The 17,252-nt window shown below is 39.6% G+C and overlaps 2 protein-coding genes across 10 annotated transcripts in view; both read left to right on the top strand.

The window, feature by feature from the left end:
- Positions 1-17,252, top strand: part of si:ch211-285f17.1 (sickle tail protein) — a 139,044-nt gene that overhangs the window by 14,307 nt on the left and 107,485 nt on the right. For 5 of the 9 annotated variants that reach the window (XM_022666962.2, XM_022666961.2, XM_022666959.2 and 2 more), the window contains exon 1: positions 3,723-6,188. The exons of 1 other annotated variant lie outside the window; for it this stretch is intronic. In XM_022666962.2, coding sequence (XP_022522683.2) covers positions 5,906-6,188 — 283 coding nt within the window. In that variant the 5' untranslated portion in view covers positions 3,723-5,905. Of the gene's footprint in view, positions 1-3,720; positions 6,189-17,252 lie in introns of those variants that run through there. 3 more of the 9 variants (XM_049479961.1, XM_049479962.1, XM_022666968.2) reach the window with 3 other exon arrangements.
- LOC103032795 (uncharacterized) overlaps positions 1-17,252 on the top strand; it is a 249,132-nt gene that overhangs the window by 189,815 nt on the left and 42,065 nt on the right. The gene's annotated exons all lie outside the window — the stretch shown is intronic.

The raw sequence follows: 17,252 nt of genomic DNA, 5'->3' as shown, positions 1-17,252 counted from the left end.
GCGCTGTGGAGCTGATCAGAGGGTTGTGGGGACTCGACCCACGTGTGCTGAGCTGCTGCTGGGTACTTGAGCCTGGAGTTTTAGCCCCTCAGCACTAAGAGTTCATTAAGCCTGTATAAGACCGGCTTTTTAGGCTGAATATATAAAAAGAGAACTACAAACCATCACTGATTGGTGGAAACTTCACACTAGACCTCGAGCAGTTTGGACTGTGTGTCTCTCCACTCTTCCTCCAGACTCTGATCCCTTAATTGACTTTAATGTAAAATTTACTGATGATCAGTGATGGTTTGGAGAGTCATGTCTGTCATCTGCTGGTGTTGATCCACTGTGTTTTATTATCAAGTCTAAAGTCAGTGCAGTTTAGTTTCCCCACAAAATCTTACAGCACTTCATATCTTACAGCTTCCCTCTGCTACTGACAACTTTTATAGAGATGCTGGATGGATTTCATTTTCCAGCAGGACTTGGCACACTGCCCACACTGCTAACAAAAGTAACAATTGGTCTTATATAATATATAATATTCATATTTTCTGAGACACTGATTTTAGGCTTTTTAATTGGCTGTAAGTCATAATCAATAATCATCAACAATAATAAATAATAAATAAACGCTTAAAATAGATCACTCTGTGTTTAATACATCTATATAATATATGAGTTTCACACTATGAACTGTATGTGTATATATATAAATAAAAATGCATCTGCGCTTTTACTTTAACTTTTGTGTTCTGTATTGTGGGTGCTGTTATATGTGTGTGTGTATAGCTGTGTGTGTATAGCTGTGTGTGTGTCTTCTAAATGTAGGTCAAATCTTTTTCAGCAAACCCAATATACCCTACATATATGTTGAAATGATCAGAGTTAAAATGATTGAACTGTGGCTCGTCCAGGCGGATTAACAGTCTAATAGTTTAAGGCCGTGTCCGAGGGAATGGCCAGGGTTTGGACTAATCCTGTGTGTGTGTGTGTGTGTGTGTGTGTGTGTGTGTGTGTGTGGGTTTATCAGTGGTTGTTATGGCTGGAAATCTCTTATTCAGAATTCTGTAGTGGGAAAAGAGTGTAGAGAAACAAATTTTTAGGGGTGGGCGATATGGCCCTAAAATAATATCACGATATTTCATGGTACTTTCTTGGCAATAACGACAAAAACTGAATAAAAAAATATATATATATTTATATTTTAAGAATACACAACTGCAACAAAATTAATTTTTTATTTTATTATTGCATACGATATGATATGATATGATATGATATGGCACACCCCTAACTGAGATATTAAAAAATACAAGAATTTTATCAGATTTGTAACAGCCACTACCAACATCCAGTACTGACAATCAGTCTTGTACTTCGTTCTGGGGATCATTAACTTGTTTGTTGGTACCGTAAATGTGAAATAGGCAGTCTCTTTCTTATTATTGAATCATTAACACTGATCTTAACTGAGGCGAGTGAGATCCTGCAGTTCTTTAAATGTTGTTCTGGGTTCTTTTTTATGGATCTCCTGGATGAGTTCTTCATGCCCTTTTGGAGTAATTTTGTTCGGTCGGCCGGTCACTCCTGGGAAGGTTCACCAGTGTTCTATGTGTTTTCTCCATTAGTGAATAATAGTGAATCACTGTGGTTCTCTGAGTCCCAAAGCTTTAGAAATTATTTTATAACCTTTTCCAGACTGATAGATGATCAATGACTTTTTGACGTTTTCTTATCTTTTGTTAAATTTCTTCATAATGTGCTGCTTTTTAAGATCTTTTATCTGCTTCATGTTATCAGACAGGTTCTATTTAAGTGATAAATAGCAAAATCAGAGAAACTGATTCAGAAACTGAAGTGATCTCTTCATTTTTGTGTGGAAATGATGTATAAATCCATATAAATCCAAAATAAACTAGATACTAAATATCTGTCCTTGATCATCTGGATACTGAAACGATAAATGTCTGAAATTCTTTCTTTTGTAGCAGAAAAAGGAAATGACATTTTCCGGATTTTCTAAAACACATAAAAACACATATTTTCCTGAGAAGCTCAGATACAGCCTGTGTTTTCAGTAATCCCTCTGCCACAGCTTTCTGTAATACCCATAAATACCCCACTCCCTGTGTGTGTGTGTGTGTGTAAGAGCACACACCTTTAGGACAATGGTCTTACAGCGCATGTGAGTGGAGGAGAAAGAGAGAGAAATTAAGAGTAAGGGATTGAGAGAAAGAGAGATGGAGGGAGTCAGAGGAAAGGAGAAGAAGATGCAGAAAGAAGGAGAAAAGGGAGGATTCAAGAGAGAAATCCTGAAAAATGTAAAGAAACAGAAAGAGAGAGGCAGAAAGGGAGAGATACATTCCATAGCCCAACTTTATTAACACTTATCCTATAATAAATACATAAAAACAGAGAGATAGAGTGAGAGACAAAAATAAAGAAAGAGTGAGATCGAAAAAAGCATGAGTAAGAGACAGAGAGAAAATGAGAAATAAACTAGCAAGAGTGAGACAGAAAATTAAATCAGAAGGAGTGAGAGACATAGAGAAAATACAGTGTAACACCAGTAACAGATTCTTAGAGAAAAACCTGTGAGTGAAAAACAAAGAGAAAACAGAGAGAGAAAGAGAGAAACAGAAATAGAGAACAAACTGTGAGAGAGACAGAGAAAACAATGATAGAGACAGGGAGAAAACAGTGAGAGAGACAGGGAGAAAACAGTGAGAGAGACAGGGAGAAAACAGTGAGAGAGACAGAGAAACAGAAATAGAGAACAAACTGTGAGAGAGACAGAGAAAACAGTGAGAGAGACAGGGAGAAAACAGTGAGAGAGACAGGGAGAAAACAGTGAGAGAGAAAAACAGTGAGAAAGACAGGGAGAAAACAGTGAGAGAGACAGGGAGATAACAGGGAGAAAACAGTGAGAGAGACAGGGAGAAAACAGTGAGAGAGACAGGGAGATAACAGGGAGAGAGACAGGGAGAAAACAGTGAGAGAGACAGAGAGAAAATGGTATGAGTGTTGAGATGGTATGTGGTATGGTAGTGGCAGCCTGAGGAGAACCTGAACAGACAGAGGCTGGATTCTACTGCTTTTCTTTTTTCTTTACCTCCGTCTCTCTCTCTCTCTCTCCATCTTTTTTCCATTTGTTTGGAGCAGCCGCTGCAGCCACCCAACCGGAGAGATGCAGACGCTGTGAGAGAGAGAGACAGAGAGAGAGAGAGAGAGAGAGAGACAGAAATAGAGAACAAACTGTGAGACAGACAGAGAAAACAATGATAGAGACAGAGAGAAAAAAGTGAGAAATCAGTGAGAGAGACAGAGAAACAGAAATAGAGAACAAACAGTGAGAGAGACAGAGAGAAAATGGTATGAGTGTTGAGATGGTATGTGGTATGGTAGTGGCAGCCTGAGGAGAACCTGAACAGACGGAGGCTGGATTCTACTGCTTTTCTTTTTTCTTTACCTCCGTCTCTCTCTCTCTCTTTCTCTCCATCTTTTTTCCATTTGTTTGGAGCAGCCGCTGCAGCCACCCAACCGGAGAGACGCAGACGCTGTGAGAGAGAGAGAGACAGAGAGAGAGAGAGAGACAGCTGACCAGTAGAGTGTGTGCATGTGTGTGTGTGTGTGTGTGTGTGTGTGTGTGCTGGAATGTGCAGACACAGGAGAACGGACTGCTTATCTGCATCTGTCCTCCTGACACTCAATCGGAGACTTGTGCGCGCACACACACACTCTCACACACTCTCACACACACACTCACACACACACACACACACACACAAATACACACACACACACACACACACACTCAGTCTCTCACTCTGAAGAAGTGCCGGAGGCTCTATTCTGCGAGACTGTGATTAACCCCTCTTCCCCTCCCTGTCTTCCGTCTACCTGCACTCGTCTGGACTTGCGTGGAGCGAGAGACAGAGGAAGAGAGCGAGAGAGAAGGAACGAGAGAAGAGAGAGAGACAGATTTTCGTCAATACCTCCCCCAAAGATCCTGGAACGGAGACACACTTCCTCGGTTCCTTGCAGAAGAAGGACGACCGGCACCTTGGAGACACCTGAGGAATTCTCTGCTGCTACCCTTTTATAGTGTGTGTTTTAGTGATGTGAGTGTGAATAAGTGTGTGTATAAGTGTGTGTGAGTTTGTGTGAGTGTGTGAGAGTGTGTGTATGTGTACCTCAGGAGTAACTGACACCTCTTATTTAGGTGATTTAGGGATTATAAGACGTCTTGCGTGTGGACTGTTTTGGATGCTTGGACGCTTTCCGGAGGAGGCAAGTGAGTAGAGGCTTCTATTGGGGAACCCAACAGTAGCCTGGGTTATATAGTGTGTGTGTTTAAGTGTGTGTGTGTGTGGGCACACACGTTGGAACCTCAAAACTCTTCAAAATCTACCTACTGATATTAAACAGCAACATACGGTAGCCTGGAATTTACTGTATATTTACTATGTTTTTGGGAAGGTTTGGGGCTTTTTTGGATTTCTGAGGGATCTGCCAATAAAAAAAACCAATACACACTTTGAGACAGTGGAGTATGAACAGTGGACTTGGTTATTTTTAACATCTGGATTGGGAGTTGCAATTGAAGTAGTTCAAACACCACTAGCCTGGAATTTACTGTATATTTACTACATTTGTGGACAGTTTTTTGGACTTTCTTGGATTTCTGAGGCACCTGCAATTACAAAAGTAGCTGATATTCCAGACAGACACACTTTGAGACAGTAGAATATGTATTTTTTTATATCTGGACTGAGATTTTCTATTTCAAGCCTGCAACACTAGCGTGGAAATGTGGAAATGTGTTTTTGGGCAAGTGTTAGACCTTCTTGGATTTCTTGGAGTGACCTTCCAATACAAAAGAAGGTGAAATTCCAGATTGACACTCCGTTAGACAGTGGATTATGGACAGTGGACTTGGTTATTTTTAACATCTAGACTTAGAGTTGCCATTGCACGGGTCCAAGCTCCACTAGCCTGGAATTTACTGTATATTTACTGTGTTTGTAGTCAGGTGTTGGACTTTTTTGGAAATTCTGAATGACCTGCCAATAGAAAAAAGCCAATTTGTCAGACAGATACTTTTGAGACAGTGGAGTGTAGACAGTTATAGTTCATATCTGGATGGGAAGATGCAATTTCAAGGGTCCAAGCTGCCGTAGCCTAGAATTTACTGTATATTTACTGTGTTTTTGGGCAGGTATTGGATTTTCTTGGATATCTTAATGACCTGCTAATAGAAAAAAAACAAGGAAACGTGGTTGTACTTCATGTGTGGACTGAGAGTTGCAATTTCAGGGGTCAGAGAACACTAGCCTGAAATTTACTCTGTGTTTTTGGGCAGGTGTTGGACTTTCTTGAATATTTTAGTGACCTGCCAATACAAAAGAAGCCGATTTTCAGACAGACACTCCTGAAACAGTGGTGTGTAGAGAGTTCTGCTTCATATCTGGATTGGAAGATGCAATTTCAAAGGTCCAAACACCACTAGCCTGGGATTTACTCTATGTGTTTTTGGGCAGGTGTTGGACTTTCTTGGATTTCTGAGTGACCTGCCAATAGAAAAAAGCCAAGAATCTCCTTGAGACAGTGGAGTATGGACAGTAAACTCAATTGTTTTTAATGTCTGGACTTGGAGTTGCAATTCCAGGGTTTTAAGCGGCACTAGCCTGGATTTACTGTGTATACGTTGATGCGTGTGGGAAGGTGTTGATCTCTTTGGGATTTCTAAGAGAATTTCCATTAGAAAATAAATCTGTATTGCAGACAGATCCTATAACTCTGAGAAATGCACACAGTGGATCCCAATAGTAGTAACAAGTAAACACCACCCCGCTGTATTACTGATATATATATTTACTGTATGTACTCGTCGTACGTTTGCGTGGGTGAATAGTAGAGGATGTCGAGGCCGTCTCGTCTGACCCGGCCGTCCTCGGCCGCTCCCGGCTCTAAGCTGCCGTCTCCCCGGCGCGAGACGCCGTCCTCCCGCCACAGATCATCCCAGAACGATAAACTGATGCAGACGGACGCTGAGGGCAGCCTGTCTCGTCACAGTCCGTCTGCCAACGGAGCTACACACTCTCAGAGGAAGAGTGAGGAAGAGTCCGGCCACCATAAGAGCAGAAACAACTCATCCAGAGGAACCACAGCGACCCTAACCCAGCAAGCACCTGGCCATCACAGTGAGTATCACCTAAGGAATACTGTCAATAAAATTATACATGGTATTTACCCCCTTTTATTTTAAATCAATTTCATTCAGAAACTCTTAAATGATAATAGTTAATAGCTATGTGTAATTTAGTCTCAGTATAACCTATACAGCTGTTCTGTAAAGTTGGTCCTCAGTGGTTTGTTAGTGAACACTAGTGAACAAACAGCATCATGAAGACCAAGGAACTCACCAGACAGATCAGAGATAAAGTTGTGGTAAAGTGGTTGTTGGAGGCTGCAAAATGTCTTGACCTTCCGGCAAGACGATGACCCTAAAGATACAGCCAGTCCAAAAAATGGGGTATGAACACTTTTGCAAGCCACTGTACATGGCCTGCTGGGACCAATTGCCTCTTTGGTTTGTTGACTTAATAGTTTGCAGGTTGAACCCATGAATCATCTGTATGAATATGACCAATCAGGTCGTTTTGTGGAAGCAGTGATAACTTTTAAACACAGTGTGGGTAGCCTATATGTCGAAAAAATGCAGCTCTGGAAAAAAAATAAGAGTCAGTTTCTGTGATTTTGCTATTTATAGGTTTATGTTTGAGTAAAATTAAGGTTTTTACTTTATTCTATAAACTTTCTTCTCCTAAATTCCAAATAAAAATATTGTCATTTAGAGCATTTATTTACAGAAAATGAGAAGCAGAGCTTTCAGACCTCAAATAATGCAATGAAAAAAACAAGTTCATATTTATAAAGTTTTAAGAGTTCAGAAATAATCAATATTTGGTGGAATAATCCTGGTTTTTAATCACAGTTTATTCATGCATCTTGGCATCATGTTCTCCTCCACCAGTCTTACACACTGCTTTTGGAAAACCAGTTTAGCAGTTCAGTTTGGTGGTTTGATGGTTTGTGATCATCCATCTTCCTCTTGATTATATTCCAGAGGTTTTTAATTTGGTAAAATCAAAGAAATTCATCATTTTTATTTTTTTTCCAGAGCTGTATGTTACATTAAACTTAAGTATCGTGTTAATAAGATGTTGTTCCTTGTACTGGTGATATGTGTGTGTGTGTGCGTAAGTGTGTGTGTGGGTGAGGGGGCACTGATGCCTGAACCCACCTGTCAGAAATAATTGCTGCAGTCCGTGCACATCTACAGCCATCTGGGACAGTGTTTAAAATAATTTTGGGGCGTATTTATGTGTGCGTGTGTGTGTGTGCATGTGTGTGTGTGTGTGTGTGTGTGGAATAGGGGGGTATAAATTATTTTCTTTGAGTAAAGGATAATCCCATAGCTAGTAAATAATCCAGTATGAAGAATAATACGGATAAATCATTAAAAACTGTAGAGGTTTGAGATTTTAGGTTATACTTGAATATATGAACATAAAAATATTGATTGATTTTTTTATTTCTTTTCTCTCTGCGTAGAGACAGATTAGCAGCGTAAGCTAAGTATCACAATATTTAGTTTTTCCAAACATATAAACATTTTAAATATTTAAAACTAAGGTTTTATAAATATGATAGTGTTTTTTCCTTATTCTGGTCTCAGGCTGAACCAGCCTTTAAATATAGTCCATTTATTTGAACTAAACTGTTGATAAGGTGCAGATTAATCTGATATATTAGCCAGATAACACTAATTAGTTACCACAGCTATGAACAATGGTGCGCATTTTTGTGCGTTTAGGTGTTTTTATGCCTGTGTGAAAACAAACCAAACAGAGAGAGAGAAACTGTAGCTCCAAATAAACACATAAACTCATCAACTGATCTGGATCGTAGAAACTTTCACAACTACAGGTTTGAAAACGCCCTTAAGAGCTCTCTTGGTGCTGATCAGGGTTTGATCGTCAGTGCCGTGCAGTACAGTATGAAGGAACTTGGTCTGTTTTTGGCTTTGGGTTCTGAATCTGATGTGAACCACAATAGGAAGCCAGTGGAGGAAACACAGCTTACAGATTGGGCTCTGAGTATTGGGCCGTGTTTTTGTGGATATGAGGTTTTTATGTGGACTTTAAGGGTTTATATGGATTTATTACACACCCTGTGAGATTATCAGCTGCATTCATCAATCCCTTGTGATTGATTTTTGTAGATTTTCCAGCGTTTCTTAGAAGCACGCTAATTCCAGGCTGTATTATAATCGCCATTCTTGCGCGGTGGGGTACGGATTAGCACTGTGTGTGTGTGTGTGTGTTTATCATGTGATTAGGGGCCTCTTTATTACTGGTCTTTAATCCTGGGGGTGTGGATCTACAGCTGCATGTCACCTACTGATAAAACTCAATCTTATTACTTTTATCTTTTAAGAAAAACATGAAAATGAAGAGCTGTGATGAGAGAAGATGAGTAATGGAGTAATGTTTGAGGTGTTTTGTATTTTCTTTTTTGTATTTGGTGAAACAACTGGTGTAAATGGGTACTAGTGCTGGTGTATCATTTGATTTATTTGATTTATACTGATACAATACTTTGAGTATGCAGCCACTCAGGACCCCAATAGAGTGAGTTCTGAGTCATTCACATCAAGCTCAGGGGTGATGGAAGGAGGTCAGGAATGTGTGCAAAGCATGCTGGGAGTATAAAAGGTCTAGTGTGTGTGTGTGTGTTTGTCTTGTGGCTTTTTGTGGACAGGTCTGAACTGGAAACCAGATGTTACGGTCAAACTAAGGCTGCATAATATGGACAGCATTACAATCCTGTTGCTACAGTTCGCTTATATATATATAAATATATAATATATACAGCTCTGGAACACATAAGAAGAGCACTTCAGTTTCTGAATCAGTTTCTCTGATTTTGCTATTTATAGGTTTATGTTTGAGTAAAATGAACATTGTTGTTTTATTCTATAAACTACAGACAACATTTCTCCCAAATTACAAATAAAAATATTCTCATTTAGAGCATTTATTTACAGAAAATGAGAAATGGCTGAAATAACAAAAAAGATGCAGAGCTTTCAGACCTCAAATAATGCAAAGAAAACAAAAAGTTCATATTCATAAAGTTTTAAGAGTTCAGAAATCAGTATTTGGTGGAATAATCCTGGTTGGTTTTTAATCACAGTTTTAATTTCATGCATCTTGGCATCATGTTCTCCTCCACCAGTCTTACACACTGCTTTTGGATAACTTTGCTGCTTTACTCCTGCTGCAAAAATTTAAGCAGTTCAGTTTGGTGGTTTGATGGCTTGTGATCATCCATGGTACGAATCTGTGTTCATATTCTGCTACACCTAACAGGTGTTCTGCAATGCCGCTGCATAATTTCCTGTCTCCCAAGCTTTATTATAAATTAATATTCTGCCAGCTTCAGCTACAGCTCTCTTCCACGCTTTGATCTGGAGACTGTCTGCCAGCTAATTTCTCCCCAGCCTGCAGAATATACAGCATTAAATACCGCTCTGGAGATTATTTCAGAGAAATGCATTAACAATAGGTACAGAAGGCTGAGGGGGATTGTCCTAAAGCATGTCAGGAGTGTTTCAAGTGGAGAAACTACAGTTCGACTTTTTTTCTACTTTTTATGTTTAATGCATAATGTAAGTAAGTACTCAAATGCTGTATCTGCACCATATGATCTTAAAACGAGTTGATCAGGAGCTAACAGCGCTAGGCAGTTAGTTAACAGCATGGCAGTTCATTCCTGTGTTATTTGTGCGAATAACACATCATTTTTTTATATATATATATATGTATATGCTTTATGGTTAGAATTAGTCTATGGAGGAAAAACACCACCAGCCAAGTACAATTGAGATTACTTTTGGACCTGGACTTCCCACCTCTGTGTGTAACTATAGGTTTAAATAGGCTCTCCGGTGGATTTGGTGTTTTACAGAGACTCTAAGACTAGGTCAGTGGCTGGACTGCACTTAGCAGGGCATTATTACACATGTTGTAACGTGTCATATGACATTGTAATGACTGTTATTAGTGTAAAAATGTCTTTATTTTAGGGTGATATATTTGCATGTATGAATATTCATGAGCAAGAGCTGAAATCCTATCGTTTCTCCCCCCTCCCACCTGCTCCTCCACTGGACTAAAGCAGAAGCAGTGTTATACCGGATCACCGGAACACTTTTTAGTTTTTCTTTCCACAAAAACCAAACAGCTCACATGGCATTCATTCATATTGAAGACACTAGACATTTTAAAATGAATGAAAACATGATGGAATGAGATCTTTAAATCAAAGGTCTATTCTTCTTTAATGGTGCAGTGTTAATTAACATAAATCTGAACAGATGTCGCTCATTTAAACAGCTCTAAAATGTTTTAAAAAAGCTCAGTTTTAAAGCTCTACTTGGGTGCTGGGTTTAAATCAGGCTCAGGCTCATAATATATAGGTTGGGTCGGGCTGAATTTTTTTGGGCCCAATCTAATCTGAGCTCCAGTGTTTCTGAGTTAAACGCCGCAGATATGACTGTTATACTGACTTTATGAGGGGGGGCAAGTGAAGCTAAGATCTGCTGTACACCTAAACATATCTAAACATATCCAGCTTTAAACTGCTGGTGAGCAGCAGCGCCACCGCTGTGCTAATGGTGACGGTAAGAAGGAACTCCGTTTAGAAGGAACGAAAAAGAGTCTATTAAAGACATGAAAGCCTGACCTTCATCCCCCTCTCTCTCTCTCTTTATCTCCTCTCTCCTCATAACCTTTCCTTCACCCAATCTAAAGTAAGCAAGACCACCCTGGATGTGAAATTTACTGAGTGATATGGCCATTAGCCACTGTAATTAGCCTTATGCTAGCGCTAACCGTGCTTTTAAAGAGCATTCTGAGCTCCATTTCACCTCTCAGTGACCCTTTAGGAGACGTCAGCACCGCCGACTACCAACAAAACACTGGAATCTCCTCTGTTTTATCTGTTTTATAGACAAACAGCACGGGTTTAAAGCAAGAGAATAGTTGGAATAATCTTTTGTTCTGTTAGAGGTTGCCTTCAGGCAAGTGTAGAGCATTCCTAAAATGCCCTGAAAAGGATAAAAAAAAGGATAAAATGACTGGAAAAATATGTAAATTTATGTACAGTAATAAGTAGTTAACAATATTAATGTTTAAAAATGTACAATTGATTCAGTGCTGGCGCTCTCAATGCCTAGAGGGAACCTAAAAATTACTTTCAAATTACTTCTGTTGAAAGTTAAAAAGGTTTTATCTCTCTCCTGTAAAGTAGCTTGAAGTCTTGGAGAGTTTTAAAAATAAAAATATATAATAAATATATAAAGCATGCTGGTGTGCAAACTTTTAGGAGTGCACATCTAAACCGTGTATTACGGTAGCCGCATGCACAGCAGAGCTGGGGGTGAAGCTGCGCTTATTTTTACTGCAGAGACTTAACATACGCAAGCCAAGGTGGGCGGGGCCATGAATACTAATTGACGGGTTGATGTAGACACGATGCTTTTTTCTGATCGACTCGTTTTTTTTCTGAATATTTTCTTTTACTTGTTGCTGCAGAGAATGGAGGAATAGAAGCAATTGAGGAAGAGTTTCATCAGCAGTGTCTAAGCAATGTCCTTAGAATTCTTAAAGTCTTAGTTACTTCAGAGTCTTATTTCCTCTTTCCCTCCAAAATGATTCCATTCTGACAAGTGTACGACTGTAATGCGTCTCTGAGCCGCTTCTACTGGATGATAAAACGTGTAATCCATCCAAAAACACTGAGACTGAATGAGGGAAGATGCTTGTAATCGAGGATTAGATCTCTTTTCCTTCGAAATGCAGATTTGTGGCCTGTGAGAGCAGTGCAGAACCAGAGGAGGAGATTTCATTTAAACAAGTATCCCTCATTAACCTTTAATCCACTCTGATTATCACAGATTAAACAGTGAGAAAACTTTCCAGCACCAATCAGACTGAAGTTTCTGTTAGATTGAGTTTTTATTTCACTTTACTCTTTAAAGATCTCCTTCCGTTAAAATGTGCTAAAAATGTTCTTGTTGTTTGTGAAATACAGTGGGTCTCTTCCTTATTCTCTGCAGCAGCTAGTAAAAGAAAATATTCAGAAAAACAAAACGAGTCGATCGGGAAAAGCACCGTGTCTACATCAACCCTTGAATTAGTATTCATAGCCCCGCCCACCTCGGCTCGGGACCGCCCACAAGCAGAGCTGAAGCCGGGCGGCGACGCCGTCTCGTCAGATAGGAGATAAATAACAGCGCTAGGAACAGCATGCAGTTCATTCCTGTGTTATTTGTGCGAATAACACATCAGTGTTTATATACTTTACCCAGTAATTCAGAGCTAAGAAACAAATGGTTAGAATTAGTCTATGAAGGAAAAACACCACCAGCCAAGTACAATTGAGATAGATAGGTGTTTAGATGTTTAGAACAGTTCTGTTCACACTAGTTAAAAGTTAAAAATCCACCCCGATTTTTTTTACTTTCTAGACTTTGACTACCCACCTCTGTGTGTAAGTAACTATAGGTTTAAATAGGATCTCCGGTGGATTTGGTGTTTTACTCTGAGAGACTCTAAGACTAGATCAGTAGCTGAACTGCACTTAGCAGAGCATTATTACACATGTTGTAAAGTAGTAACCTATGACATTGTAAAGTTACACTGTTATTAGTGTAAAAATGTCTTTATTTTAAAATGTTTATAACTGTTGTCCGTTTTGTGTTTTTGGCCAATCAGAGGCGATATGTTTGCATGTATGAATATTCATGACCAAGAGCCGAACTCGTATCGATTCTCCCCCTTCCCTCGCCGCTCCTCCACTGAACTAAAACAGCGTTATACCAGATCACCGGAGCACAACTAGACTTTTTTAAATGAATGAAAAAGAAATTCCAATTCAAATGTCGAATTTACAGATATGAACAAACTACAAACCAATAAACTAAAGCAGATTTAAAACAGTGATAGTTTAGCTGCTGAAATAAAGGTGAATTCTGAAGTGTTTGGTTTGGCTGTTTCAGTAGGAGAGAGAGAGAAAGAGAAGGAAAGAAAGAGAAAGGGAATAGTAACTGAGGTGAGGCTGAGGTGCCTCTCCTGACTTCAGGAATGTTCCAGAATCCTCGGTGCTGAGATCATAAAGGTTATGCAGTCGTCATGCCAGCTGTGGAAAATGTCCTCCAGGTCCAGGCGGTGATATAGAGAGTAAAAGAGTAGAAGCACTATAAAGTCTGGAAGAGCTCAGGACAGAATGCTCAGCAGGACTCGTCAGAATCAGGTCACCCGCTGAGCGTCAGCTGACATGTTGATGCAGCGCATCTCTCTGAGTGGGCTTATAATAATTCTATAATAATTCTATAATAATTCTATAATAATTACAGACTGTGGTCCTGTATCTTATTTATTTCTCTGCATATTTTACTTACGACACTGATTAGCGTGGTGGTGGTGTATAAGAAGGGTCTGGCTCAGTCGCGTCAACGCCAACGCCTACGCCAATGATGTGTTCCATTAAGTTTCAATGGGAATGAGTACGAAGGATTGATGCGCTAAAAGGTTGAGCCAAGGTGAACTTTATGCAGTAATATAATAAACACACAGACAGTACTAGTCCAGCACCTCACCTTTAATATAATAATAAACACACAGACAGTACTAGTCTAGCACCTCACCTTTAATATAATAATAAACACACAGACAGTACTAGTCTAGCACCTCACCTTTAATATAATAATAAACACACAGACAGTACTAGTCCAGCACCTCACCTTTAATATAATAATAAACACACAGACAGTACTAGTCCAGCACCTCACCTTTAATATAATAATAAACACACAGACAGTACTAGTCCAGCACCTCACCTTTAATATAATAATAAACACACAGACAGTACTAGTCCAGCACATCACCTTTAATATAATAAACACACAGACAGTACTAGTCTAGCACCTCACCTTTAATATAATAATAAACACACAGACAGTACTAGTCTAGCACCTCACCTTTAATATAATAATAAACACACAGACAGTACTAGTCTAGCACAAACCTCTCAGTATAGAGAACATTAATTATCTCTTTAATTATAACAAAAAAGATGCAGAGCTTTCAGACCTCCAATAATGCAAAGAAAACAAGATCATATTCATAAAGTTTTCAGAGTTCAGAAATCAATATTTGGTGGAATAACACTGGTTGGTTTTTAATCACAGTTTTCATGCATCTTGGCATCATGTTCTCCTCCACCAGTCTTACACACTGCTTTTGGATAACTCTATGCTGCTTTACTCCTTTGGTGGTTTGATGGTTTGTGATCATCCATCTTCCTCTTGATTATATTCCAGAGTTTTTTAATTTGGTAAAATCAAAGAAATTCATCATTTTTAAGCGCTCTCTTATTTTTATATTTTTAAGCCTCCTGTTTCTTCAAGCATGTACAGCTCAGCTGCTGCATGAGGAAAGAGTTATACTCCACCAGACGTTCTGCTCAGAACATGAGGGGTTTACTGGACCGGATCCTCTATACATCAGTTTAATGTGTGGCGGTTCAGTGAAGTAAAGCTGCTGGACTCAGGATTGGGTCTGAGGGAAGTCTGAATGTGTTATCCATGTGTGGAACATTTTCAACTCCATTTACAGCCCAGTAAAAGCAGCAACACCTAAACCACATGAGACAGAATCACAAACACACCACAGATCTGGATTTACTGGTGGATACTCACTTTTCACAGTGGATCATACTGGACTGTACACTTATAATAAGCACCAGACCAAAAACCCTTGAGCAGTCCCTAAACTCACTGTTAGGTTCTGAGGCTAAAAGATGGTGAGAAAAGGCCAAGTTCCACTTAAAAAACAAATATCGTAGAAACATTTTTACTTTTTAATAGCATTAAAGGGTAATTTATGTCCAGGACAGGTCATTTATGGCTCAATTATTAAAACACAGTTCATAAAAATATGTCTTTATAACCTGATACAGAGATATCGACAGCAGTGGAGCTCAGCTAAAGTTCAGCAACCTAACTGCTGCTGGTAAACTAGTTCATTTTAGGATCATTCCATTTTTATCATATGTCTTCAGAAAGTGAGAAGGTGGTGCAGCAATTATTTGTATTGTCCAATTCTTAATTCCTTTGGGAATACAATTTTAAAAATGCATTTTTCATTTTTCCCATTTTCTCTCAATTTGTCCCACCCATTCAGCTGCTACTCAGCTGTATATCCCCCATATCACACATGTGAAGTCAGGCTCCGCCTCTTTATAAACTGCTGCTGATGCTGTAGCATAGCAGAGTAGCATCACAGCAGCGCTAACACTCGGAGGAAAGCGCAGCGACTCTGTGGGTTCTGATACATCAGCTCACAGACGCAGCCTTGTGCTGATCCACATCACCCTAGGAGTGATGAGGGGAAAGAGAGAGCGCCATCTACTGTACTGTACCCACCCAGAGAGAGCAAGACCAATTGTGCTCTCTCGGGGCTTCGGAAGCTGATGGCAAGTTGCATGACCGGGATTTAAACCCGCAATCTCCTGTGTTCATAGTGACAGCGTTTTAGACTGCTTGACCACTCGGTGCCTCAAAATCAGCTTTTATTAGCTTTTATTTTACCGCTTTCCACCTTAAATGCTGCTGTTGTCTGTTGCACCATCTAAGGTGGAACAGGAAAGTTATCTAACAAGCAAGCTACTGAGATGCACATTTTTTAATACTTGTTATCTGCACATACAAAACAGAGGGGTAAGGTTAAGATAATGGTTAAAATGATAACGGTTAAATGACCACTTCCCCTCTGTATTTTCCCTATATATGTTTTCCCTATAGGAGCATGCTGAGAACAGACTGTAGCCCTGTTAGCATTGTTAGCATTGTTGGCTAAAAGCACAGCTCTGTGTCCCAGATTCCAGCACAACTAAAAGCTAGTGTTCTTCTGTAATCCTGAAGCAATGGGTCCTGACAGGCCTGAAGCCCCCACACACACCAACACACACACACAAACACACACACACACACACACACAGAGCGCTAACTGACAGGATCTTTCAGCTCTCAGGCCGTTTCTCCGTTAGCGTTAGCGTTAGCGCCTGTCTCTTTCTTTCCCCTCTGTCTCTCTGCTGTTGCATCCTCCTACTCTTCCTTTTTTCTGCTTCCTCTCTTTTTTCACTCGTTTGTGGTCTTGCTCAGGTTTGGCTGTGCTGTTTTTATCCCTGTGATCATAAAAAAGCACGCTGTCGTCCCTCGTGACGAGTCACTGTTAGGAAATATTCACTAGTGATGGCAAACTCACAACTCAGACTTGTATTGAATCGATTTATTCTTTTAAAAGTTTGTATCAAAATAGAAAAAGCCACACACGACAACACTGCCACACTTTAAAAGAGATGCCAAGCATTGTAACATTTATTTTTAACAATTATTGTGTTTTTAATATAAAGCTCATTATTTGGCACACCACTAGCATTTGTGAAAATAAAAGGATCATATTGAACTTAAAGTGCATCTAAACCCCCTGATTTTTGCTGATTCCAGACTCAGCTCAAATTTGAAAAAGGCTAAAAAAAATGTAAAGAGACAGTTTAGGAGGGGCATGGGGTGATGTATGGGTTTAGGGTCTGAGCAGGAGGAAGAGCTGATTAGCTTAGTGCAGCTAATCTATCTATCTATCTATCTATCTATCTGTCTGTCTGTCTGTCTGTCTGTCTGTCTGTCTGTCTGTCTGTCTGTCTGTCTGTCCCAGTCCCAGTTTTCTCTTTTATCCTCACATTCTGTCATTCTCTGTCTCAGTCTCACGTTTTCCACCTGCATCTGTTTTCTCTTCTACCTATCTTCTTTCTCTCACTTGTTGACTCTCTCACTTTCTCTCTCTCTCTCTCTCTCTCTCTCTCTCGCTGTTTCTTTCTCTTCCCCCCTCCTTTATTCTTGTTTTCCACATATGGCTCTTCAGTCTCTCTCTCTCCCTGTCTTCTCTCTTTTATCTCTCTTCTCTCCCTTTTGTATGTCACTCTCTCTTTTCCCCTATTTTTCTTTTCTGCCCCTTCCTCTCTTTCTTTATCCATTTCTCTCTCTATTTCTTCTCTTCAAACACACACACACACAGTTCTGTGTGTGTGAGCATAAGTGTATAAGTGTGTATGTCGGTATTAGAATATGAATTCAT

The sequence above is a fragment of the Astyanax mexicanus genome, chromosome 6 (assembly GCF_023375975.1).
Source record: "Astyanax mexicanus isolate ESR-SI-001 chromosome 6, AstMex3_surface, whole genome shotgun sequence".
In the NCBI taxonomy this organism is placed as follows: Eukaryota; Metazoa; Chordata; class Actinopteri; order Characiformes; family Acestrorhamphidae; genus Astyanax; species Astyanax mexicanus.
Note: the sequence above shows the minus strand (reverse complement) of the source record. Positions and strands in the feature narration are given on the sequence as shown.